General features: G+C 52.7%; 1 protein-coding gene and 1 long non-coding RNA gene across 4 annotated transcripts in view; both read left to right on the plus strand.

Moving 5' to 3' along the window:
* Window positions 1-17,389, plus strand: part of G3BP2 (G3BP stress granule assembly factor 2) — a 31,824-nt gene extending 14,435 nt beyond the window's left edge. For 2 of the 3 annotated variants that reach the window (XM_054824143.1, XM_054824142.1), the window contains 9 exons: window positions 626-707; window positions 1,730-1,903; window positions 2,708-2,798; window positions 3,729-3,831; window positions 5,380-5,560; window positions 11,061-11,163; window positions 13,249-13,377; window positions 13,570-13,688; window positions 14,438-17,389. In XM_054824143.1, coding sequence (XP_054680118.1) covers window positions 626-707; window positions 1,730-1,903; window positions 2,708-2,798; window positions 3,729-3,831; window positions 5,380-5,560; window positions 11,061-11,163; window positions 13,249-13,377; window positions 13,570-13,688; window positions 14,438-14,710 — 1,255 coding nt within the window. In that variant the 3' untranslated portion in view covers window positions 14,711-17,389. Of the gene's footprint in view, window positions 1-625; window positions 708-1,729; window positions 1,904-2,707; window positions 2,799-3,728; window positions 3,832-5,379; window positions 5,561-6,538; window positions 6,638-11,060; window positions 11,164-13,248; window positions 13,378-13,569; window positions 13,689-14,437 lie in introns of all 3 variants that reach the window. The other variant, XM_054824141.1, reaches the window with a different exon arrangement.
* Window positions 17,390-20,509: 3,120 nt separating this feature from the next.
* On the plus strand, window positions 20,510-24,067 carry LOC129205885 (uncharacterized). Its single transcript, XR_008576901.1, has 5 exons — window positions 20,510-20,988; window positions 21,193-21,465; window positions 22,020-22,161; window positions 23,220-23,462; window positions 23,649-24,067. It is a non-coding gene; the product is annotated as an uncharacterized LOC129205885 (long non-coding RNA).
* The last annotated feature ends 1,895 nt before the right edge of the window (window positions 24,068-25,962 follow it).

Here is a 25,962-nt window from a genome sequence, read left to right on the forward strand (position 1 = left end):
CTGTGTGCCCGGTATGTTGAGGGGGAACAGGCAATTGTCCAGAGACCTTCTTGAGGGAATTGTTTTCATCGAGGGCTCTAGTCCGCAAACGTTACAGAATTTTTCTTCCTTTTTCAAGCGGACTGGCTGTTGATGACCGGTCAGTTAACTGTCTCCTGGAACGGCCCTGCTGACGTTGGGACGGCTGGATAGACAGACACCCACGAGGCAAGCTCCCCCGGTGCGGGGGGTGCTCTGTGCTCACAAATATTCTCTCTTCGCTTGTACTTTAGGGGAATTTATTTGACTTTACTGGCCCCTTAACTGAAAATCTAGAATTCCATATACCTGGGGACTTAGCGTTTAGTCCTTTCCTGATCTGCGGTTCCCACTCGGTTAGGCTGTCTGCCTACCAAGGAGTTTGAACAGTTCCTTAAAGGCTGCAGATCTTGGGCAAAGCGGAATACTGACTATTAAGCTCGTTTGTTCCTGCATTCTTGGAGCCTCGGCAGTGGAAAATGTATTTTGAATCGCTGTTTGTGCTGGAATTCCCGATGCATTGAGCTCTACAACTTTTGGCTAAAATACAGGTTGGATTTGGTTCTATTTTTTCAGGGCTATGACCTTTGCATCTCTTCACTTGCAGGTTTTATGGCAGGAATTCTTCTTACGTCCACGGAGGACTGGATGCCAGTGGGAAACCGCAAGAAGCAGTGTATGGTCAAGCTGTGCGTATCAAAATCGGTCCGGTAGTCCTCATTAATGTTTAGAACAGACTGTATAAATCAGTCTTTTTCTTTACCAATTACTCTGACTTTCTTATCTGGTAAATAACGTATTGTGATACCGCCTCCTGTTCAGGGGCAGATAGGAATTTGTAGGCTTGAATTTTTGTATTGGATCGTTGCTGCTTTTACTGTGAGTTGTGTTTGATACGTCAGCTTTGCGTCTGGACTGCAGAAGATACGCTTAGGGTGGGAAACAGAATCAAGAGGACCTGTTAGACTCGCCCTATTGATTTATCTTACTTCAGTTAGAAGTGGTTCCTTGGGAAGGGGACTTGGGTCTTTTCTGAGTTACGTGGAATTCTGCATGTTACCAAATTCTTCTGTGAGCGGAGTTTTCTTAAAGTGGAAGACAACTTTTGAAGAAGTGAAGTAACTCGAGGAAACACGAGTTTTCGCTGATCAGGACAATGCCTGTCACCCAGGGGCGCCTGTTCACGTGGCAGCCGCGTCTTTGAGCAGCGTGGCTTTTAGCCCAGGGCAGGTTGGGTTTCTTCTCCTTTCACCGGCAGAGCCTGATTTGGCAGCACAAAAGTCTTGGCAGGGCAGATGTTACCCGCTCCCGTGAAGTTTGGGTATTTTGTGGATGCACAGAGGCTTGGGGTTTTTGTTTGGGGGTGGGTTTTTTTAAACACAACGTAAATCCTGTCCCTCTCACAGGCCCTTTGAAGAAAAGAAAGCCTTAAAATAGGTCGTATGTTGTAATACAGCTGGAAAAGTCAGGTAGGACATTGTACGCTATTTGACTACTCTGATAAGTACCTGAATCCTGGTGGAAGACTTGAGAATAAAAGTTAGATGAGCTCACGTAGACAGTTCTCAGCGAAGGACACTGCTTGGTTCCTGCATTGACCTTTTGAGCTTCAGCGGGCTGCTTGCTCGTGTTCGTTCAGACTCCGGTACTTAAAAGGTGTAAAGCCCTGAGCAAAACTCAGCATAGCTAAAATGTAACTCTCTATTTCTAGGAGATACACAAGAAAGTGATGTCATTACAGTTCAGCGAATGCCACACCAAGATTCGTCACGTGGATGCTCACGCTACTCTGAGCGACGGGGTGGTTGTGCAAGTAATGGGAGAGCTGTCGAACAACGGGCAGCCGATGAGGAAGTTCATGCAGACTTTTGTGCTCGCTCCAGAAGTAAGTATATGCGCGATTGTGTTTAACTTCAAATAACGATGATGGAAACCTGACCCGTAGCTACAATTTGTCCTACTGGGGCCAAAGATACGATCTGGCTTCTGGAGCTTGGCCCGGAGGCGATCACTAAACGCGTCACAGCGTGTGAGTGCAGAGAAACGCGTGTATCGGACCCGTCCTGAGCTGGTTTATGTTCTTTGACTTGAAGTATTGGAGCAGCAATCCAAAGCAAAAGGGAGCTTGCATTTGGGAGCTGCCGTTGGCACAAATAAATCAGAAAAAGAAGTGTGGAGCTCTGCAGATCAAGATTCTAGTGTAGTTCTGTACTTTCTTCAAGTCTGCCAGCAAACGGGACTACAGGTGGATGCTGCGCAAGTTACCGTTACTGCTCCGGTTTAGCTCTTGGCGAGAGCAGAGCTGTGTCAGGGTAAAGGGTGTCTTGTGTTCTTCCTACTTCTTTCCCCCCACTTCATCACAAACTGTCGTGCGGTTGATGATTAGCGTTTCAGAGTCTTGCCGAATTTCTTTGTTGTTTCCCCGTGCAGTGCGGTAAGCATACAGTCACCCTGTGGAAGGCCATTCCGGTTTTTTATTGTAAAGTTTTCGTAATAGTGTTTCAGTTGGGCGGAAGTTACCGTTCAGTTGTTTGGTTGGAGACCAGGTACCACTTGGAAAATGGCTTTAATGAAATAGTCCTGTTCCAAAGTGTTGGTGTGTACACCAAAGCTTCTGTCTGTAATCCGTCCTTGTTGTTGGCTGCTGATATATCGTGTATTCAAAAAAATGCATGTTGCTCTTTTACAGGGTTCGGTTCCGAACAAGTTCTATGTCCATAACGATATCTTCAGATATGAAGATGAAGTGTTTGGGGATTCAGAAGGAGAACTTGATGAAGGTGAGAAGAACTCTACGTGTAGAGTTTGTCTTGTTCTTGTTCCTCTAGCACGTATGCCGAGCTTTCAGAAGCGTCTAGAGGAGATGGAAAGACGCAAACTGTATTGCGTTCTCATGGAGCGTAGCAATTTGGGAGGGGGCTGAGGCAGGGAGTATAGGTTATGTTGCTGGAACTATCTGCCAGTCCAAAACCTTTTGTAAAATGAGGGCCGCGTAGTAGTACCTGGTTCCTTGAAGAGCCGAACTGGCTCAGGGTGGTGAGGCTTGGCAGAGAATGGAAAAAATGAGTGGTAGTTTTTTTGCTGCCACTGGTTTCATCAGGTGGACTCGATTTCTCCGATCAGACAGATTTTTAGGTAAAGTGATTTGAAGAAAAAAAATCAACACGTAGCTTTTACTTTCTTATCATCGCCACGGTCGGTAGTTCATTTCTGTTCAGGGGCTGAGCCTGACCTGGGTGGGTTGTTTCCCCTCTGTTCGCTGAGGCAAAGCAAGCCACAGCGCAGCCGGAATGTATGCACACGTGTTCACTGGGTAATTTCTGGAATTTCTTCATGAACACAGCATCTTAGGCAATCATCCTTGCATTTGAGGTTAATCTTCTTAGTTTTAGGTACTGAGATTTATGAGCTAAGAGTGCAAGCTTTCTCGTTTACTGCCACCACATGAAAAGCAGCTGCTGCTTTAAGAGCCCCTTGAGCCCTCCTCCCAGAACTTCCGAGCGGCAGGATGGCTCTGGTCTCTCCTTTTTCTGAAAATGCTGGCAAACAAAGCCCCTGGAATGAGCGGAAGGGTCCTCTATCTTTTCTTGCAGCTAATTTTGTCTCATTTTGTTGACGAAGCTTTAGATTACTACTAGTTTAACACGCTTTTAACTGCGGCTTGTGTACACTTGCAGAGATGCTTAAGGAAGTTTTTCTTTTTGTGTCAGAGTCTGAGGAAGAGGTGGAAGAGGAGCAGGAGGAAAGACAACCATCCCCTGAACCCGTGCAAGAGAATGCAAGCAGTACTTACTACGAAAACCATCCTGTTACGTAAGAAGTTAATGTTATTATAGCAAGTTGCTTAAACAAAAAAAAACCCCAAACAAAAACCCAACAGAATTGCTTTGGCTTCGGATTCTGGGTGTGATTTAACAGGTAGTTTAGGAAACATCACTTAACTTGATACAGATCTGGTTATGTGAGGTTATATTATTTTGAAACATTCCTTCTTGAATGGAGAGAGAAAGTCGGGGATGTTATTACGTTTTTAGTTACTTTCACTTCTGGTTTCACATGAGAGGTGAAAAGGTCGCAACCCTGTTTATGTGCACACTTCGTGTCTTCCTTGTTATATAAACTCGTAGCAGTGAGTTGATACGATGTAATGTGTGGGAACAGATGGGTTAACAAAGGGGTGGTTAATGATACGCTACTCCTCAAATTTGGGTAGCGCTTGAAGCCGAGAGGAAGGTCTGCTTTTTGAGAAGTTGCTGTACGGCCGTACTGGAAGAATACGCTCTGTCCTGAGTGTCTTAAAATTTAAAGAGGATTAAAGAAAAAACATTTCTTTAGGTTTTTATAAGAAAAATACATTTTATTAAACAAACAAACAGAACGCCCCCACAAAGACAAAGAAACAAAGACCACCAAAGCCCTGTGCTTTTTTTGAAACACAGGAATGCCTTTTAAAGGGCCAGAACTGACCTCCTGGTTTCCTTCGTAAAAAAAAAAAAACCCCAACAAAACCCCCCGACATTTACGACACCGCTAGAATGATGTCTGTCGAGTGCATCAGCGATAATGCTAAAAGCTGGTCACGTCATGCTTTTCACAAGAAGTGTTATGGCAGAGGGGAGGCTGCTGGAATTCTGGCGGTGACTGACTTGCTCGAGGTAACGCAGGAAGGTTTTGACGCCCAAAAGCATTACGTTAAGTCCGGTCTTGGTCCGGGGTTTACTGTGCCGGTTGGAAGGGAGTTGTCAAGGCAGCATTCATCAGATAGTCGCTTAGGCGTATGCTAACCCGTGGCAGGAGCTGTGCAGGCAGAAGCGTTTGGAATTTGGTAAGCTTTTGGGGTGGCTGAAGAGAGAAGTGAGGAATTTCAGATCCCTTACGTTTTGAATGCGCAGAGACCAAGTTGCGTGTGATTTTCAGTAAACAGGACTCACAGCTCCTTTGGTAAGGAACTTGGGTGGCATTTTTGTAAACAAGCTGTGGGTTTCATTCCAAAATTGGCTTCGTTTATGCGTACGGCTTAATCTTCCATCGGTCCCTCGCTGTGCTTCTGTTCTTTTAGGAGCAGCGGTTCTTGAGTTCGGCGCCTATTCCTTAAGGGGTTTAGATGTCTCTGTGATTTTCAGGTTCTCTGCAGAGAACTGTGAAACATGTCTTTGCTTCGGCAGGAGTAAAATCTGGCTTTGTACGCAACTAAGGGGTTCAGGTTAACTTCTCACGGTAGTGTGTATGTAGGTACCGTACGGTAGCAACTGGAAACAGAATGATCTTTTTAATACTGGCCGTTACCGTAGCGTAGCTTACAAACAGTCACAAAATACAAAGCAATTGACAAGCCGCATGAAACGCATTTGATTATTTTAGCAATGGGATAGAGGAGGCGCTAGAAGAGTCGTCTCATGAACCTGAGCCGGAATTGGAATCTGAAACGAAAACCGAGGAGCTGAAAGCTGAAGTAGAAGAAAAGACCCTCGAGGAGCTAGAAGAGAAGTCTCCGTCTCCGCCTCCCGTAGAACCTGTGTCACTACCACAGGAGCCACCAAAGGTTAGTTACAAGTCATATCTGTGCTCCTAGGTGCAGATGGTAAACCAGAAGATTGGGTTTTGAACTTAGCCTTTTTGAGTGGCCGCACCGGCGCCTCTTTTCAGTGTCATGCTGTATGAACAGCTAGACTCGAACTTTGAACTGGTAGAAATGCAAAGTTTCACTAAAAACGGAAAGAACGTTATTTTTAAGTGCTGCTCGAGTCACCTATCGTAAGTGTAATCCTCTGCTTGTAAAGTGTGCGTGTGTGGTTTTATGCATGTGTAAACCTTTTTAAATGTGGAGTTAACATATGTTAAGAAAGCACCTCAAGCTACCACCACCGACAACCTCGTACAATGAGAACCACTGCTCTTCCTTGAAATAACCCATAATGCATTGACACTTGCAAAATTGCTGGCAGTATAGGCTCAAAATCCATACGGGGGCATCGACTGTCTCCCTTAGAGGCGGGATGCCCAGCCTTAAAAACCACCGTGCACGCCGTGCGTCATCCGGTATGGTTACACGTAGGTAGCTCGAAAGAGACGGGAGGAACCGGTGAAAGCTGGAGAGAGGTCATTTTCTAGCTCCAGCCTGTCTCCCGTATTTTTTTTTTTATCAATCCTTTTTCTCTTTTCCGTTTTTACTTCTAAGTTCTGGCATCCACTTTCTCTCTTTGTGCAGAAGACACTCCACGCTACGGGGTTTTCAGTCCTAGGTTTGGTTACATCCCGGAAAGCAGTGACCTGGGGATGCCGAGGGGACCGGGCTCACTGGAGTAGCCATAGCGGGCACGGTACACGCTTGCTCCGCGCCTTTGGAGTCCGCAGACGGCTAGACCCGCAAATCCTTCCGTACCTTCGTTGTAATGCTTGCGCAACCATTATTTAATGGTCAGATATGAACCGAAAGTGTATTTTCAGCAGACGAGTTTCCCTGTAGGATTGTCAGTGGTTTGCCATGATTAGTAGCCTAGGTTTGTTGCATTTCCTGCAGGCTTTCTCTTGGGCTTCAGTGACCAGTAAAAACCTGCCTCCTAGTGGTACTGTTTCTTCCTCTGGAATTCCACCCCATGTTAAAGCACCCGTCTCACAGGTAACCCATCTGTGAACACCTTGGATTGTCTCGTTACTTCTGCAAACTGCTTCAGTTTTTTAAATTAACAGATCGATTTGTTTGACTTAAATTGCACAGATTAATTGTGTCTTGAATGTTAATGCGCTCACCTTCTCGTCGCAAGCGAAGGCACGTAACGGGCGTAACTTTGGGTGGTGGTGACGTTAAAATCTGTTCGTGCGGAAACAGGAAATCACCGCTGAAGTTTTTTTGACCTGTCTTAATGGGATACGGTTTGGTTTACAAGGGAAAACAAAACGAAACAAAAAGACAACTCCCCAGAAAATGGTAGCGCTCTAAAGTCTGTTTTGAAAGGGGTGTTTCATTGGCGGGAGCGCCCCAGCAGTAAAAACGTCCAGCGCCCTTTCCGAGAAGGTGCGAGATTGCCTCGGAAGGCTAATATCTGCAGAAATATGCTGGATTTCATTGGCCATTTGTAATTAACTTGTCACAGAACCCTGTACCAACTTATGACTGTGTGAGGAATGGAAGGATTCACATTTCCTTGCCGGGACAATGCTGTCTTCCCATTCCTGGGGTGACTGGGTGAGGAGGGGAAGGAGGAAGGCAAGTTTGACCGGGTGATAGCTCGTGTCCTGCACATGCCAAGCTGGTGTGAGACGGTCTGAGACTCTCAGTTCAGCTGCCTCCATCTAAATAAAAATCCTCAAGATAGAAAATGCGCGCTTTAACCTCTTCTACTGACGCTGCGTACCAAAGCGCTGTATGTCGCGGTAGCTCATGGCCGACCTTGTTAAAAGACTGCGGTTTCGGTAGAGGAGCTGGGTTATTGCAGCTGTTGGGTTTGCACTGGTTTCTTCTCCGTTTTTTACTGACAGAGAGGAACCTGTCCAGGATTGCCCATCGGCCAAATGCGTGTTAAAAAAAAGACAACGGAAAACAATGAAACCCACCCCAAGAAACCCCACCTTGGATGGTGCTGCTTCTGGTCTGGCAGGGCTGTCTGGAAATCAGATAATGGCTGTGTAATGAGTTGGGAAGCCTGTCTGTCTTCATCACCGTCAGCAGGGCTTTGAGCATTTAGGGGGTATTTGAGCCGTAAAAACGTTGTTTTTTCTAGTACAGAATAGATTTTCCTTATGCAAAACCAAAATTGCTTTTGATTGATTTGTCGTAGAGAGGGTGGATTTTTGTAATAGGACCGCAAAAATCATTTAAAATTATCCATACAAGAGAGCAGAATGCGGCTTATAGATGTGCCCTTGAACTCTTACGCGTTGCCTCCGCAGCTTGTCGCGCTTTCTGCATTTTAGATTACTTTTGCTGTGACTTCACGTTTGAGTAATTTCTGCGTGGAAGTTTCTGAACAATACTGAAGTGGCAAGAATTTCAACTCTCAGCTCTTCTGGAGACAGCATTAGTCAGTTCTCAGCTGCTTTTCTTGCACGCTTTTCAGACACGGTATACAGAAAGCTGGTAGAAAAGGCATCTGAACAATTTCTTCAAGGGGTTACGGATCAGTAGCAGCTTTTTCCCGTTCTCTTGCATCCGTTAATGCCAGATGCTGTGCGTGGAGACGAGGACCGTAGGTAGCACCGGAGGGTGGGTGGCTCCTCTGGGGTGCTGTTCTAGCCAGCATCAGTGATGTTGCAAAGCAGCTGTTACCTGTCCTTCCTGTTGCTTTCTCTGCATCGCTCCACTTCTTCCCACATCTTTCATGGAGTGACAAATATAGTAGTAGTGACTGGGCACCCCTCAGAGGGCTGTTGTGGATATAAACCAGTTCGGTTCCTGTTTGTTTACAGCTGTGGAGTTAAACAGGTCAGCATTTCTTGCTCTCTTTCTTCTTGTGGGCCATTCAGTCCACCTGCCTCCACTGGTAAATAGGGCCTTCTCTTTATAGGATTTTCAGGTATTCCGACCCCCCCTTTTGCATTAACACATCAGCTGTCGCAGGGGTGCCGGAGGGACGGAGGCTGCTCCCTGACTCTCGTCCTCTGGCTTGGAAAGATCTGAAAGATTGGTTTATAGACACTGCATCCTCTCACCGCCTGAAATCTGTTCGGACTCAGGATAGACTCTTTGGTAATCTGTGGCGCCTTTGTGGAAGTGATCGATGAGAACCTTACTAAGCTGCGTGGTCCGCATTTACCTCTGAGACAGCGTGGTAGCTATCTGAGGTATGCATCTAACCTAGCTACTGGAACTTGGTGAGACGATGCGGGTTTTTTCCTTTGGTTTCGTCTGAAGTGCGGTTTCTCCTTTGTTTGCTTGGCTAGCTGGTTCTTTGCATGCACACCCTTTGATTGTGGCAGGTATCTCACTCTGCAGAAACGTTTAAGCCTCGTGAGATTTCAAAAATAGAATTGTACCAGCCTTTGGAGCCACCTCTTCTCTTGCTCTTTCTGTCCCATCCTCCTCTGTTTTAGAGGGGTGTTCAGTTCCAAAGGTGGCAAGTAAAGGCCGGCTTGCGGCTGGTTTTTCCGTCGTTGCCAGCAGCATTGCCGTAGCAGAAAGAGGTCCCTTTCCCGCCACGTGTGAGCTCCTGGAGAGAAGAGACAATGTCACCTTTTCCTTAATTGTTCTCAGAGCTCCTTCAGGCTGCCTCACGGGCCAAGGGCTCCTTCGGTCCTCGTCTCTTGAAACCCTCCTTCCCTGCCTTTCAGTCCGCTTTGCGTGCTCTCTGTGAGATGAGAGTTGCCGTTAGCTGCCGCTCGGGCTGTGAACGGCAGCCCTTAATAGGCATCTTGCGATGCCGCTGCTGATGGCAGCGGTTTGGGGGAGCGCAGTCTTGCGCAAGCGCTTTTCTCTTCAGGCAGCGCCAGCGAGCGCCCGGACAGCCTTCCTCTGCAAAAAGGGTGCTGCTGATTAGAAAGCAGCTAATGAGGCCAGCTGCTTGTTGTTGGCTAGACAGAGAGCGTTTGCGTGCTAGACGAGACGGTCAGTGGAACGTGAAGCAAGCGGGTAAAAGTTACCTGTTATTCGGGATTTAATAGAAGGACATCGGTGACTTAGCCGGTCTTTGCTATGGTTGATGGAAGGACTGAGCGTTTAAGCCTGACGGCCAGAAGTACGTGCGAAATGGGGGTCTGAACGTATTGAGTTTCGCTTTTGAGGTACACTTTATGGTGCAGTAAAGATGTGAGAGTAGAAGGTGGCAGGGGAGCTGCAGTGACCTGTGAGGGGATATAACGGAAAGAGATTTAACAGGAAGGCTGATTTTTCTGGCTTAGTCTTCGAATTGAAAAAAATGGTCCTCGAAATGTTGGAACGACAAGCAAATGCCTAGCTGGGTAGAGCATGAGCGATAGGAGGGCTGAAACATTTATTTGGAGCGTAATGCCTGCATGTTTCATGTAAAATACAGTCGTCTTACCCCTGTGAGGTACTCTCTGGCCGGAACCGTCAGTTGTCTTGAGTCCTCAAAGGAAAATAAGGGAGATGTTTAACATAAACTACATCTCCTCAGCAGTCTGGGCCTATAGCCGTTGTCCTTGTGTTTAATCTCCCTCGGAAGCTAGTGTTCTTCTTCATGCTCCTAAGGATAATTTGGGTTTTTGAAGATAAGAACCCAGCACAGCAGCAGCTGCTGGACTCTTGTGCAGAAAATGGAATTTAAAAAACCTTGGAAATTGCTTCAGTAACCAACAGGCTGCATAGAAATACTTTCTGCTATTCTGTCACTTTTCCTCAAATTATCTTTAAAAGCATTTTTTGCTTGCAAAAATGAAATAGGTGTTCTAGTTCCTGAGAATACGAAGGGTGTACTTTGAGCATCATAGTCTTGACATCAGGGAAGTTGAAGAGTATCCTCAGCAGGTAGTCTGTAGAAATTGTCATTTCGGGTGGCTTTATGGCATCGGAAATACTTATTACACTTCTGAGGGCTTTTGTTTTGTTCTCCTCTTTCTTTTTGGTAGTTTCCTTAGAGTTGTTCTGCACTCGAAGAAAAGAATCCCTCAGGGACTCGGACAGAAAATGTGATTTGCCCCTCTCTTCCTGTTCGTCTCAGACTACCTCCTAATCCGTGAAGTTTGAGCTTGGCATGAGGAAGCTTAATGTGATCTATATGGGGTTTTTGTCAGGTTGAGGTATTCTTGAATAACGGAGCGTTGGGGGTCTCAATGCCTGGTCAAATGTGGAAAACCCACCTTAGCCATGTTTTGGGGAGACGCTCTGATTGAGGGACGTTTGCCTTGCCCCTTTTAGCAGAGATAACTGAACACTGCAGTCCTGGATTGGTACAGAGGAATTTATAGAAGTGAAAAAAACATATTCCCAAACACATTGACATGGATGTATATCTTCTGGAGTTTGATTTGTGCATGCCACTGATCTGTGTCTTGTGTTGTGGGGGTTTTTTGGTTTCGGTGAGTTTTGGGGGTTTGGGGTTTTTTTACCGGGCCGGTGTTTAATAATGCATGTTCTCCTCCTGTTTTAGCCAAGAGTTGAAACTAAACCTGAAGCTCAGTCTCAGCCTCCTCGTGTACGTGAACAGCGTCCCAGGGAAAGACCGGGTTTTCCCCCCCGAGGACCTCGACCAGGTAACGTGGATCAGCTTGTGTGTCTGCTTGGGACTAGTTAACGAGAGGCGTCTCCTGGACGGGTCTTGTCTGCACCGGTATTGCATCTGGCTGATCATGCGCTCCCTGTTCCTAGTGCCTTTCACGAGAAATGGGGGAATCTGATTCAGAGTCCAAGCCGGCGATGAGTTGTTGCAAAGATCAGGCATTATTTCCAAGCTTCTGTTTTGTTGAAATGTTTTTTAATAGTCAGGCCACTCGTTTATATGCTTGAGCCCTTTTCGTGTGGCTTGATGCAGTTCTCAAAAGCTGATTCTGTCCGTGACCTCTCATTTTGCTGGACCTTGGAAGCGAGAGCTCTCTCTCAAGAGAGCCTGTTGCTGCTCTTGGATTTGGAAGAAAGCCTTCCCACCGTGTCAGCCTCAGTCAGTTAATAATTTTATACGTATTTTTCCATCTCGTGTAATTGTCTTAAATACCGTTCTCGGTTTGGTCGCCTCACGTTGGTCTCGGTTTATGAGCAGCCAGCTCTGCGCATTTTGTTACTCATATAGAGTATCCAAATCCGTAGGGTGCTCTGGCTAGGAAACGTGCGCGTTACTCGACGGTCGTCAGCAGCGGTGTCGAGAGGCGAGAGCCTTCCGAGTTGCGTTCATCGGTCCAGCCCGGTCGCTTGGCAGACCTCGGCGCAGCGCTGGGCAAAAGCTGTCTGCTCAAAGGCCCAGAGTTACGGGACGTCGATCAGTTCGTGTCTTCCCTAAGTGTGAAAATCAGTCGGGAGTCCTACGGGGAGGGGCGGTCTTGGCGATCACCCTCAGTGGTAGCGTGGAGCTGGCAGAGCGCTGCCTGCACAAGTGGTTACGTCTCAGAGACTGTAAGCGTCTCCACCGACTCCAGCTGAAATTGGTTCCGGGGAAGGTTTCGCTAAGCGCGCGCCAAACCGCGGTACAGGTTGGGCTTAAACGTGCTTTTGGCTTTGATCAGCGCAAGCGTGTCTTCGCGCAGGGACAGCGCTGAAACTGGAAGGATTTAAGGCACCGAGAAAGAGCCATCACGTCTGCTGCAGGTTAACATTTGTTCTTTCTGTAACGCGTCGTCTGCAGCAGGGAGCAGGCGCCGCGACTCGTGGCTGGCTCAAGTTTCAAACCTGCATCATTACTACTCTCGGATGTAATAGAAGTCATACAGAAAACACGTATCGGAGTCCGAGGCCTTTAATTCTGGTCTCAGCACTGGGCGGGGGGGGGAGCAGAGGCACGAGGGAAAAAGCTGACATCTCAGTTGACCAAACGGTAGAGCTTCCGCCCTAGGGTCTTACTTCCGAAGGAAGTCAGCCACCTGTTTTACCTGCTTAAGGAAACCTTTCAAACGAGCTAGCAAGCTTGCTGTAAAAGGGCTGGTAGGGGAAGCCGAGGAGAGGAACGGGTACGTACCTACGCCGTAATGCTTCAGGTACAAAGGGGGCAACGGTGCTGCTGTCACGCTGCGAGACGGGTAACAATGCAGTAGGGAGATACCGGGAAAGATTTTATCTCGCACGCTGCCAAGCATGCTAACTAACGCTGCGGTTGAGCTGGAGGGAACGTGAGGAACTCTTACCTGTACTTTGGACAAAACGGTGGAAGAGGGAAGCCAGAAGAGGTGTGAGACAGGCAAACGTTGTTTGTAACATGAGTGCCAAAGTAAGGATACTGTTACTGCGCTAAGGAAGCGGTGAAGGGGTGACTTAAATCCAAATCTTAAAAAAATTCCTTTTAAGAGGTACTGAGCTCCTCTTCAGTATAGTCCTTTAAGATGTAACAAGAACTTCGGAAACAAACTTGCCCAGTATGCCAGATGTTTTGGTTAACGTGGATTTATTTGACCTAACCAGGGAAACCAGGCGAAAAGAAAACAAATACTTTGTGGTATGATTACAAAATTGTCAGGACTCTTTAAAGAGGAAGAGAGCATCTCCCCGCCGTGTCACCCGCGGTAAACGTAAGCTCAAGAGGTACAGGATTGTTTGAGCGAACGTGCTTGGTGCTGTCGGTAGACGTGTTCATCCGAATCCGCGCGCGTCTTCTAACCTCAGCGGCTCTGCCTTCTTCTTTCTGTTGACGACAGGGAGGGGGGACATGGAACAGAATGAGTCGGATAATCGTCGAATAATTCGCTATCCGGACAGCCACCAGCTCTTCGTTGGGAACTTGCCGCATGATATCGATGAGAGCGAACTGAAAGAGTTCTTCATGAGTAAGTAGCAATTTCAGCTGCGGAGACCAAGAAGAAGAACCGCGTTGCAAAGTCACGTAGCGTTCCCGTAGGGCCGCACAGGGGAACTTTTCCATGACGAGAGACTACGGGTGTCGTCTGGGACAAGCGGAGGGGTGGTAGAGCCGCCAGTGTGGGTTTTGATAACGTGGCTTTTCCCTTGTGTTTTCCCAGGCTTCGGGAATGTGGTAGAACTTCGCATAAATACTAAAGGAGTGGGAGGAAAACTGCCTAATTTTGGTTTCGTGGTATTTGACGATTCCGAGCCGGTCCAGCGAATTTTAGTTGCGAAAGTAAGTATTGGCATCGACTCAATGCTCTAAGCCCCAGGCAGCGCAGGCCGTTCCGGTGTGCGTCGCTGTTGTTTCTGGCATTCAAACGACAGTTGTAAGAAAAACATAGTTCTGGCATGCTCGTTCTGCCAGCGGTGTTCCGTAGCTTACAAAAGCTGTGCCAGCGCTCCTCAAACAATGTCGCACCGAATTCAGGTTTTTTACCTCTGCCCGTAGACACCACGTGGAGCTCGGCGCTTGCTTTTAGAGATCCTTTTAAGCTGAAAGTCGAGTACGTAACCTTTTGAAGGGCACCGCCTGGGTCTCTGAATTGTGCGTGCTGGGGCTGAGAAAAGGGAGCGAGGTTATTTGCGGTGGCGACTTGAGGAATTGGAGAGGAGAAAGCAGCAGTTTTCATTTCCAGTACGTGGGAGCGAGACCCGGTAGAGCAGTTCTTCAGGAGCTTTAGCCCTGAAGTGAACAGGCTAAAGCCGGCAGTAAAGAGGCTAAACACAACGCTTCCCCTTAATTGAGAAAGACATTACAATTCCTTGCATGCCAGATGAATTTTAAAAGGCTGTTCCATTACCGTAGACCTGTAGGGCTACGGTTGGGTGCCGCAAGGAACCGGTAACAGTTAATTTTTGTCTCTCGCACGTAAGCGAAGGTAGGCTGAGGCATGCAGCGAATGCGGTGTTTTCATGTGCCTTGTATAACTGGCCTTTGCGAAACGGTGACTAACGTGTGCCTTGAACACTTTTCCCTATAAGCCTATTATGTTCCGGGGTGAGGTGCGCTTGAACGTAGAAGAGAAAAAAACAAGAGCCGCTCGTGAAAGAGAGACCCGAGGTGGAGGCGATGATCGTAGGGATATTCGTCGCAATGATAGAGGCCCCGGGGGTCCCCGTGGAATAGTGGGTGGTGGCATGATGCGAGACCGTGACGGAAGAGGACCCCCTCCGAGAGGTGGCATGGCACAGAAACTCGGCTCTGGACGAGGAACCGGGCAAATGGAAGGCCGTTTCACCGGACAGCGTCGCTGAAATCTCCACTGTGGGCAGACAGTCTTGGCAGTGGTACATTATCCATCGTGTTTGCATTCTTGTTAATTTTTTTTGGCTTTGGAATGTGACACAGCCCTTCTGATCATTTCTTTGATGTGAAAGCATCCTTTGGTTTCCAGTTTAAATTGAGGTGGACGTTCTTTCCCCAGTTTCACAACAGGAGTCACACTGTTAATTTATAAATGTAGACTTGGAGAATTGAGGACTGAAAAAAAAAAAAAAAAAAAGAGAAAAAAAAAGACCGGTTAACTATCTGCAACAAAAGTGAACTACAGGACATGCCCAGTAGAATTCAGGTCCTTTCAGTCAAAAACCCTCTGCTGCACATTTTGTGTAAGTGTTACTGTTTCTGCCTATTACTGTTGGAAACACAAATAGTGCAATTTGTGCAATTGGAGAAGCTTGCCTTTTTTTTTTTTTCCTTAGAACACTCGGCTCCAGACAAACTCGTGTTTACGCGCTCATCAAAATGCACTAATGGGTACTCTGAACTCATTTATATTGACATCTGCAGGAGGCATCGGAGGAGAAAAACCTTCATCCTCTTATTCAGACAGAATAGCTTGTGAAATGATGCGGGCGTCCGATCTGCTTGCAGTGACCGACCTGTGTACACACACAAACCTTAATAAGACTACACGTTTATTCCAGAAGGAATCCATTTAGCTGTAAACTAACCAGAACCCAGAGTTTCAAAGTCGTAGCCCTGAGTATGCAACAAGTTTGATAGCTCACGTCAGATTTTTCTATCTGCCCCCCTTCAGTACAGGGATGGCTGCTCAACACACTCCTCCTTCCCCTTTCCCCTTCGATAAGCATTGTACAGTGAAATTTGTCTTGACTGTATTTGAGTTCTCTGGTAATGTAATAAGCATGATGGTGCCTTCTATGAATACATCATTCCAGTCTTGCTGGTGATTTTGTACAGTATAGTGTATGAATTACTGTGCTGCAAAGCCAATCGGCTGCAAAGCATTTAAAGGAAATCATGGAAAAATTGTATTAAAAAAAATTGCAGTATCTTTCAATCAGTAAACGTTGCTAAAAATTATCATCCACCTTGCTCTTCAATTAACAAGTTCGCCTGTTTTTTTGCAGAGGGGGGGAAGGGAGGAAGAAGGCACCCAAGTAGTCTCCAGGCTGTCTCTTCTCTTTAATCAGTGTCAAAGTTAAAGCAAATGGAGTTGAAATCTCTCTCGGGCGTGAATTTCGCAAGTCAGTCAAGAACGGTGAACGCTTTTGGCCAGCTCGTAATCGGTAGAACTGAGCATCCTTTGCGAGGGTGAGCTTATCGAAGGAGGATACTGCAATTTTCAGAGAACGAAACAGCAGCTCTTAAGTATTTGCATTTTCCAGTTGCGCTTTTTGAAAAAAAACTCTTACTCATTTTGCACATAGCTCTCAGCCGAAGTTGACGCTTGGGTGACTCCGGACCGAAGGGATGAAAGGAAACATCCTCTTCTCCGGCTCGCCTGGCGGGTTTTCCCGGCGGAGAGCTCTGTTTCTGGATGACGTTCTGGAGCGCGTTCCGTAAACGGCAGCTGCGGCAGACGGCGCCGTCCGGCTGGATGCCGGCCCTGCAGCAAGCGCCGGGCTCCGAGGCGTCGGGAGTAAAAGAGGGGGTGTGTTTGCGTGCGCGTGCGTGTGAAAGCGTGACCGCTTACAGCTGCTTCTAAGCACGGAAGACCTCAAATAAAATAATTGCAATTTCGAGCAAAAGCAGATAGGGCATCACAGCAGTCTGTCTCTGGATTATGCAATCATTCGCTGGTTTCGAGTAAGTTGGAAGATTTTGCACATACTTTCCTGACGCGTTAGGCAAAGTGAAGTGGCATCTGTCCGTTTTCTCCCAGCTCGAGGTCTTCTGTGTTCGATGGTAAGTCTTGCACTATTTTCATACACTTTTTTTTTTTCCGGGGCACATTTCTTCCCGTTTCCATGTTCATATTTCAGTTTTTTGTCAAAGGTCTTGCATTTTCAGCTCTTACCTGGAAATCTGTAGTACTTGAACTGCTCGCCACGCGACAAGACCGCTTGGGTTCGAAGCCTTCGGACAAATCGCTGTCATCGGTCAGCAGTTTGCCGCCGGTGTGTTTTGCCTAGCCTTTCCCCACCACCACCGTTTTGTAGTGCTGTGGTGTCTTGCCGCCACCTAATTCCTTTGTATGGCAAACGGCACCGGGAACAATCTCCGCAACAAAACCCAGAGTATTAAAAAGAGCTACTGAGCCATTCCGCATTCCGGTTCGCTTCTTGTGTAAGTGACGTGAGCGGCCGCTGGAACGTCATCCAGAGAAGTTTACATGGTGATAGCTCACCTGCTGTACTGTGGACTCTTACGTGTTCTCTCGATAGTAAATGTACCTCTTGGAGCAAAGGAAGGGATTCGCTGACCATTACTGTTAGTTGCTGATTTGTGGATGGTGGGAGTATTCTGTCATTACGGTCCTATTGCAACAAACGTGGCTGACCATCTTGGCTTTAGTAGGTATACGAGACAGTGGATTCCCATCTTTATTGCTGTAACGTGTCAAGCATTATATGCTAGTAGATTCTAGTTCAATTGTTGCAGGTGGGAAGTATTTTTACTTTTAAGTTTCCATTCTGAATGTGTTTTGACTAAACATACCAATAAACTACTGATGTCTGCAGCATTTATCCACGTCCCTAATTCTCTCGAGCGCAGGTCGCTGTAGAGCGCTGTTTCAACCCTTCTGTGCAGAAAATGCATTTTTAAGAAAAGCGTTGCTGGCTTGTCAGGTGGCGGCGGGAAGCCGTAGTAGCGCAGCAGCGCAGCGTCGCGTTCTTTGGTTGGAGCGTTTCACCTGAGGTGAGTCGATGAGCTCTGGTTTGCCGTGGCTGCGTAAACTCCTTCCCCGGGACGCTGGCTTCAGAAGACGCGAGGGTCGGAAACCGGCCAGCGCCACAGAGAAACCCTGCCCGGTCCTCGTGGCTGGCGAGCGCTCCCGGCCACGGTTTGTTCGTGTCAGAGCCGGCAGCCGGCAAGGCGCTGCCCTCGGCGCGGGTCGGGCCCCTCGATCTGGCGGCTCCTCTCACCCCGGGGGGGCGCGTGGCCCAGGGAGGGCGCGAGCTCCTGGGACGCGTCCGGGGGGATTTCTGCGCGCCCCGCCGGGCAGCGGGGGCTGCGGCGGCCGGCTGCGGCAATACGGCTCGAGCGGACGCTGCTGCGATGGCGCTGGCAGGAACGTGAGCCGAGTTGGCTTACAAAACCAAATCTGGAGGCGCTCGCTCTCGACTGCAGCGTCGCTTACTCTTGATGCTGTGGAACCGAGTGTCATACTGGAAGGTAATCCCTGGTTTTTCCCTTCCCGTGTCTGGAGGCGTTGCCAGTGCCAGCATTTACCCGAAAAGGCTGGTGACAGGGTCATTCTTACACTGCTTGTCGAGAAACTGCGTCTGACTCACGGGATCTCTGCGGAGCTGCTCTGCTCTGGGTGAAGCTCCTGGGAGCCGCTGTCTGCTGCGTCTTGAAGCCCTCTGCCGAGCGCGTGTCTCGGCTGCGATTTTTTCTGCTGAATGGCAGTTGGGAAGCGCCTGGAAAGTTGCGCGGTTGTGGGAGTTGAAATACTGGAATGAAAAAATGAGATCCTGTAGAGGACCCCTAAGCCCCAGTCACCAAAAACTCCTCCGAGGAGCAGCCTCAACACCTACGAGATCTGCTGGCGCAAAGATCCCCGAAGGAACGCGACCCCCCTCGATGCCATCTGCTGAGGGCCTGGGGCGCTCAGACCTCCGTAGGGCGCTTTGAGGCAAATTGCGGAGGCCTGCAAACTCATATTTATTTATCTGGGGCCGGGGAGGAGACGGCGGAGATAACGGTATCTGAAAGCAAACAAGGTCAGCCAGGACCGAGTTTTACTCCTGCCTTGAAGTCTCACGTGTTTGAAATTGTTCAAGAGCACATTTTATCAGCACCTGAGCTAATGTTTAGGCTTTGCGAATGACTCGGAGCAATGATCAGCCTGTGCATTTATTTTTTCTTTTTCTGCAGTTGAAACGGAGCGCAGTAAAAGCCAATCCACGTGCACACGGTGGGGATAGCGGGGGGCGGTAGGTGGAGAAATAGGTGAGGAAATGCCAGGGGCGGCTGCAGGGTGCCAGAAAGGCAGGACAGGCTCAGCGCGGCGGCCTCGCCTGTTCCCTTGGGGGAAACGCGGGCGTGCAGACACGGCCCGCCCTGAGGTACCCATATAAAGTGCTGTGGACACGGTCTCAGGAAGGCCTTTGGGGTCAGAGCGTTGCTGGGGCTTGGCATTCCGTGCGCAGAAACGCAGCCTGGAAAAGCGGAGGTATTGGGCATGATGGAAGAAGATGGAAAGCTGCCGGCTAAACCTTGGGAAAGCTCCGCTCGGTGTCCAGGGTTAAAGTTTGGCTCCTTGCAAGGGGAAGGAAAACGGCTTGGGATGTGGGTGTGCCTTTCGCTCGTGTTCTGCCCCGCGTCCCCTCGGCTTGAGCTGAAATGAGACATCTCGGTCACGGTGCTTCCGACGCTGGCTCTGCAGCGCTTGCTGATCCCTCTGACAAGTGGGAACAACGTCCAGTTCAGGGTGCCGGTGTGTGTATTTATGCGTGGGTATGCATTACAAGTTCAGAACAGCTTTTGCAGATGCTGACACGATGCTCTTCCAGGCTGCCTTATTTCACTGCAGTTTTTAGTTGCATACCTTTCTGTAACCTTGAAATCCTTGAGTCCCCTGAGAGGTCAGGAACGGGAACTAAACCCAGAGCTGGTAAAATGAGGCATCAAGTACCGGCAGGTTTCGTGCCCCTGCTGAGACCTTAATAGCCCTGATGGGCCCTGCAGCCTTCGCGGCGAGCGAGTCCCAAAGTGCAGCTACTGAAACGCTGCTCTGGGCAACGTGTGGTCACCGTGCTTGTCCTGGTGGCCCAAATACACGAACTCAGAGGAGCTGTTGTGTCGGCTCTTGGCCGCCATGCCCTGCCAGCCGCAGGGGTGGAGCGGGTGTGCTCTGCCAGGAGCGCACGAGGGAGGGGAGGGGGGTTCGGGACACGGAGTCAGTGAGTATTTGGGTGATCGGGACCGAGTCCCCTCTCTGGCTCGGCAACCCTCCTCGGCACAGCGAAGAAACGAGACTGGGAAGCCACTGCGCAGTGCGTGACAGCTCTGCCGCAGCCTCTCCTGGAGCACGGCAGGGCCGGGAGCGGGACCACTGCACGGGCCCGCAGCGTGCGGCTTGTCCCTCTCGGCGGGTGCAGCGAGAGCCGCTGGCGTCTCCGCGAGAAGCAAGGAGCGACGGGGTCCTCCCTGAGCGGGGGGTAAAGCCGCGGGTGCCCAGGCCTGAAGTGATCTCCAGGCTCCGGCGCAGGGCCCAGGAACTGGACTAAACCAGGGCGGTTTCTGCGTCGCGGGCGCGACGCCGGCTGCGCGGGAGGCGGGTGGCAGCCAGGACGTGGCGGTACGGCGCGCGCAGCCGCTCGGTCGTGCAGCTGGGCTGCCGGGGGCAAAGAAATGAGCAAAAGCTCTGGGTGTAACAGGTGTCTCGGCTGAGGCGGGCGTTCCTCTCTAACAGACGGCGGGGCAGAAAGGACCCCCCGGAGCAAGGCCCGTCTGCACCGTCTGGTGGGGGGGGCCGGGGGGGGCCGTGCGGCAGCGGGGGGGCTCGGCCGAGGTGCGGCACGCGCCCCGGTGGCGGCGGGCAGGGCCCTGCAGGCACTCGGGGCTGGGGCTGGGGAGCAAGGGGCCGTGCCGGCCCCCCCCCCCCGCCACCGGGTACCCGCGGGCACCACGGGCGGCACCTCCGCCACCGGGCGCTGGGCGCCGGGCCGGGCCGGGCGGGACCCCGCAGCGCCACCCGCAGTGCCGCGCTCTGACCGCCAGGGGGCGACGCCGCGCAAGTGGCGCGTTATGTCGCGGTGCTTCCGCTAGGGGGCGCCTGGCGCGCGTACGCTGTTTTAAATTCCGAGCCCAACCGCCAGGGGGCGCCACGGTGGGGCCGGAGCCGGGAGCTGCCGGTGGGCGCCAGAACGCGGCTCAACCGAGCGCCGAGCGGCACCGGCACCGGCGGCAGCGCCCGTAGGGGCCGCGCTGACCGGGGGCTGCCTGGCCGGGGCTGCCTGGCCGGGGCAGGGGAACCGCCGCCGCCGGGGCGAGCCAGCGCGGGGCGGGCAGCCGGGTTCGTGCAGGAGCACCGCGAGTCCTTTTCCCTCTGCGTGCGGAGAGGCCTTCGGGCACCTGCGGGGGACGGACGGGGCTTTTCGGGAGCCGGGGCCCAGCGGTGAGTACGAGCACCCCCCGCGCTCCGGTGTCTCAGCGGGCGGCCCCGGCTCTGACCGAGCGAGGAGGCGGGCTGCTCTCCCTGGGGCCGGTGCTTTCCCCGGGACAAATCTGTGCCCCCCGGTGAAGGGACCAGGCGGTGCCCCGGTGCCGTGTCTGGGCGCACCAGAGCGGGTTTTCCCCCGCCCTGTTTGTGTTTGCGCAGACCCAGCTGGTGAGAAACTCGGTGGAGAGGGCTGCCGGCCGGAGCTGCGGTGCCGATGGGGCTCCCCCAATCTCAGCCACCTGGCTGCACCTGCGGAATTGGGAAAGGCTGGGGAAAGGTTTCCTGATTGCCCGCGTCTGCTAACGAGCATCACGGCGGGCTGAGCCGCATTACCGGGAGGCCCTGCCTGCGTGGACCCGCGCCGCACGGCTCCGTTCCTGCCCCGGGGCTGCCCGGGCGGAGGAGAGGACCAGGAGAGGGCCTAAACTGCAGGTCAGGCTGGGAAGGGGCTGGGGGGGACCGAGGGGGCCAGGCGGGGGCCGCAGCCCGGGAAGGGGGAAGAAAAGGAGGCAAAGCCGCTCCTCTAGCGCTGGGTCCAGCCTGCCCAGGAGCCTCCCGAGCAGGCACTGGGGTTTCTCGTTCGCCCGGAAAGCTGCGGCCACCCGGCGCTCAGGAGGGCAGACCTCGCCCCTGCTGCTTGTGCAGAGAGAAGGAGGGGAGCACGGGGCAAGCGGTGACTGATGGTGCTCGGGTTCGGGCCTTAAACCCGTTAAAGCGAGGATTTGCTGCCTGCAGGGAGCTGCTGTGGGGGGAGCGCGGGAGGTCCCCGCTGCTCGCAGCAGCCTCTGAGCAGCCGAGGGGGGTCCCGGCTGGGGGAGCAGAGCGGGGGGGTCCCGGCCGGGCTCCTCCGACCCCTTCGGAGCCTGGGGCGGGGAGGAAAAGGCACTCGCCCCAGGCTCCCCTGGGCTTCAGGGCAAGCCTCTTGCTTGGCTGTGGTGTGGGCTGGGAGCTCCGGCCGCTTCCTCACGAAGGGTTTTTCCGCGCAGGGGAGCAGCCGAGCAGCAGAGAGGCGCGGCCTGGGCGAGGAGCACGGCCCCGACGCGGGCACCGGGGGTGCCGACAGGCGAGGATGAGCCTGAGCGAGGACCGCGGCAGCACCACGGACACGGAGAGGGCAGGGGATGTGCGGTGAGCTCCGAGGCGTGCGGGCGGCCGTGCCGCGCTCCGGGGGCGTCTGGCGGGGTCAGGCACGCGGGGACCCCCCACGGGAGCTGGGGAAGCCCCACGGGAGCTGGGGAAGCCGCGCCTGCCGTGGCTGGGATGGAAAAACGTGTCGCGGTGGTGGCTGCTGTTGCAGGGCAGTTCGTGGCTGGTTCCCCTCCCGGGCCGCAGCAGAGTCGGGGTCGTGGCTGCGCCTCGCATCTCCGTTTTGCCTGGCTGTCGTTGGGGAGGAAAAAGCTTTTGCTCGGTGCTTCTGGTTGTGTTGCGTGTGCGGCTGCGGGGCGGTGTGGGGCTGCGCTGGCAGCGCCCCTGGGCAGGGGCCCCGGCTGTGGCGGGGCCAGGGGCTGTGCCCCACGGTTCTGGGACCGGTTGCTACGGGGGGAGCTCGGGTGCCAGAGCTGCCCCGAGGTGCCTTCTCCCCGCATGATCAGCCACCCCCCAGCAAAGGGTTGGTGCTGGTATGAGTCTGCCATGCGCAGGCTGGGGACAGCCCCATCCTGCTCCCCTGCAGGGCACCTGGTTGTTCCAGGCCTCTCCTGAAACCCTCTCAGGTTGTTTCACCTTTATTTGGTGTTTAGCGTTGGGCTTGGCTCAGAAGTATTGGGTGTTTAGCATGATGCGAGGGGCAGCCTGTGGGTCCCCCACTCCTGGGCAGGGTCAGGGTGGCAGTCAGGGCAGGAGCGCTGTGCCTGGCTGGGTGCCGGATGGGAACAGTCTGTCCTCAGCCCTGGTATCGTCTGGTCTCATTTTGTGCCTGAAATCCTCCTCCCTAAGCAGAGGGGCTTCAGCAAGGCGTGCATTCTCATCTGCTCTTCTGGGGAGGAATGTGTTCTTTTGGACTGAGCCTCTCTCTCTCCCCCAGCGTGGTTTCTCCCTCCCCGTTGCCCATGTGCGGCACTGGGCAGCCTCCGCTGGAAGCGAGGGGCAGGCGTGAGGGAAGGGAACAGGCATCTCCAATGGGTTATGCAGGACTGTGCGGTGCACCCCAGGAGCTCTGACTGACCGGTTTCGCTCCTCTTTTGCAGGTAGAGAACAGACACGGATGCTGCCTTACCTGTGCCCGCTTGCCCCAGGCGATCCAGGGGGAACCCCCCACCTCACTTTTGCTCTCGGCCTGGATGTAATCTCTGAGGGAAGAGGCCAGGCTCCTTGCTCACAGAAAGAACTCGCCTCCCTGCTGCTCTGAGCTCCTTACTGGGGACAGCCCTGCTTGCATCCAGCTGATGGACACCCCAGCTTGTTACAAGTCCGGGTAATTTCAGCTGCAGGTAAGCTCATCTCTCCCTAACAGAGGCTACAGTGAGCAGACACTCCCCTGTTCAACAGTGCTGGGAGCACAGCCCCCTCGACTTGTTACATCTCCAGTGATGAGAAGATCCTGCTTCTTACATGTGCTGAAGGACTCTCCAGTGTGTTACTGCTCAGGGTATTTGAATTTCTGTTGCTTGTTTCAGGTAATAGCAGTTCTAGCTACTGGATGCTCCAGCCTGAAGTAATTTCACGTCCCGCTTGTTGAAACCCCAGCTTTGGCTACGAGATGCTCCTGCTGATGGACCCTCCACTTTGTTCCAGCTCTGGTGACGAGATGCTCTTGCTGATGGACCCTCTGCTTGGTTCCAGTTCCAGCTCTGGCTGAGTGACGCCACGATGCTTCTTGTTGCCTGCTCTGGCTTAATTAATGCCTCTTCTTGTTACAAGCCAATTAAAGCTTCGGTTAATTGTAGCAATGTGAGCTTTTGACAAGGTCGTAAATCAATCACTGTTATAACTTGTATATGAATATGACCTGTCATAATTGTATATTGTCTAAATATGGACTTAATGACTATTCCGGTGGTTGTACATACCTTGAATAAAGAGTTGGACGAAGGCAGAGGGTGTGAAAAGTGCCTTTTCGCCCAGAGACTATCTCAGACGTTTAATTCGGCCTGGTGCATGCCGGCGTCCCTCACTTTGGGGACCAACGCGACCGGACCCCCACCTTCGGTGGGGGTCCACGCAACCTGCCCACCCCCCTCCCATCCACCCAGACCCCAATGCCCTCCCACCTCCCCCATCTGTCTCTCTCCCACCCAAAGTTCCCCCTCCCCAGCCACTGTTTGGGGGGCTGAAAACAGCTGACTGAGCCTCTGTTTTCAAGTCCCACAAATGCAGCACTTAGTTTTTTTTTTTTTTTTTCTGAGTCCCAGAAACACAGGACTTAACCTGCATTTTCACATACTGAAAACGCATGACTTAGTCTTTTTCTGAGCTTCAGAAAGGCAATCCTCTGCTTTTGAGCCCCCAAAAAACACAGCACGCACTTAGGCTCCCTTTTCTAGCCTGGAAAACACAGGACTAAGTTGGCATATTTCGACCTGTGAAAACACAGGACTTTGAGACCACATTTTCAAGTGCTGAAAACGCAGGACTTAATCTTTTTCTGAGCTTCACCCTCTGCTTCTGAGGCCCAAAAATGCAGCACTTAGTCTCTGTTTTCCAAAGATAAAAAACATGAGACTTAGTCTCCATTTTTAGTCCTGAAACCACAGGACTTAGTCCCTGTTCAAGCTCCACGCAGAATGTTTCTAAGCCTCCAACCCACAGGGCTTCATCTCTGTGTCAGGGCTTGAAACCCAGCACTAACATTTTGTGTTCTGACCCCAGGTGTGGTGTGATGGGGGGGGGGGGGGAATGCAGCCCAGGGGCCCCAGCTGCAGTTTTGGGGAGTGCTTGGGAACTGGGGTGGGGGCACAGTCCCTGCAGTGAGGGTCCAGCCCTGTGTCTCTGTGAGGCGGCAGCAGCAGCAGCACACGTAGGGAAACACTTTATTCAGCTTTAGTACAGCAGCTGCAGCCCCCCCGGGGGGCCGTGCCCGGGCACCCGCCAGCACAGCCCAGCACAGCCCGGCCGGGGAAACAGGGCTACAGCCCCCTTCGGGGGGGAGGGCGTTACACACACACACACACTCCCACACACACACCCCGAGACACCCCCCCCCCCCCCCCCCCCAGCCTTCTCCGGGGACACCCCCCGCGGGAGCAGCCCCAGCCCTTCCCCGCCGTGCGGGCACCGGGACTCGCCGGCCGCCGCAGGAACATTTCCCCCCCCACACACCCGGGGCCAGACCCGCGCCGGGAGCGGCAGAGGCTGCCCGGCCCCAGCGGCGAGCAGCGGGGAGTGGGACGGGGCTGCCCCCGCTCCCCCCGGCCCCGGCACTCACCGGCTGTGCCCCGGGGCACCGCGCGGCCCGGGACCGCTTCGATCCCCCCCCCACCCCCGGCCCGGGGAGAGCAGAGTCCGGCCGCGGGCTCCCACAGCCCCGGCTCGGTAACGCGCCCGGCCCCGCAGCCCCTCACCTGCTCCGGCGCGGCTCCCGCCGGCTCCCGCAGCGCAGCACAGCACACACAGACTGGCGGCCGCCGCCACCCCGCTGCTCTTATGGGACCGCGCAGGCGCCACCGCCCCGGCCCGCCCCCCGCACCGGTACCGGCCCCGGTACCGGCCCCGCCCCGGTACCGGCCCCGCCCCCGGGGAGCCCCCCCGCCCCCGCGGAGGCCCCCCCCCCCCCTTGGGGCTCCACCACCCTCCGAGGCGCGGGGCCGGGCTGCGGGCACCGCCGCTTCCCGGCCGGGACTTGGGGAGCGAAGCCGAGCCCGGCCCCACCGGTTGCCCCCCGGCACCCCCAGCGCGGCTGGGCCGTCACCGCTGCCCGGGCAGCCCAGGGCCGCGATCGTCCACCTGCCCCGCCGCGGACGCCGTTCCCCGGCTCGGGAGACCCCCTCGGCC

This window comes from Grus americana, chromosome 4, assembly GCF_028858705.1.
Source record: "Grus americana isolate bGruAme1 chromosome 4, bGruAme1.mat, whole genome shotgun sequence".
Classification (NCBI taxonomy): Eukaryota; Metazoa; Chordata; class Aves; order Gruiformes; family Gruidae; genus Grus; species Grus americana.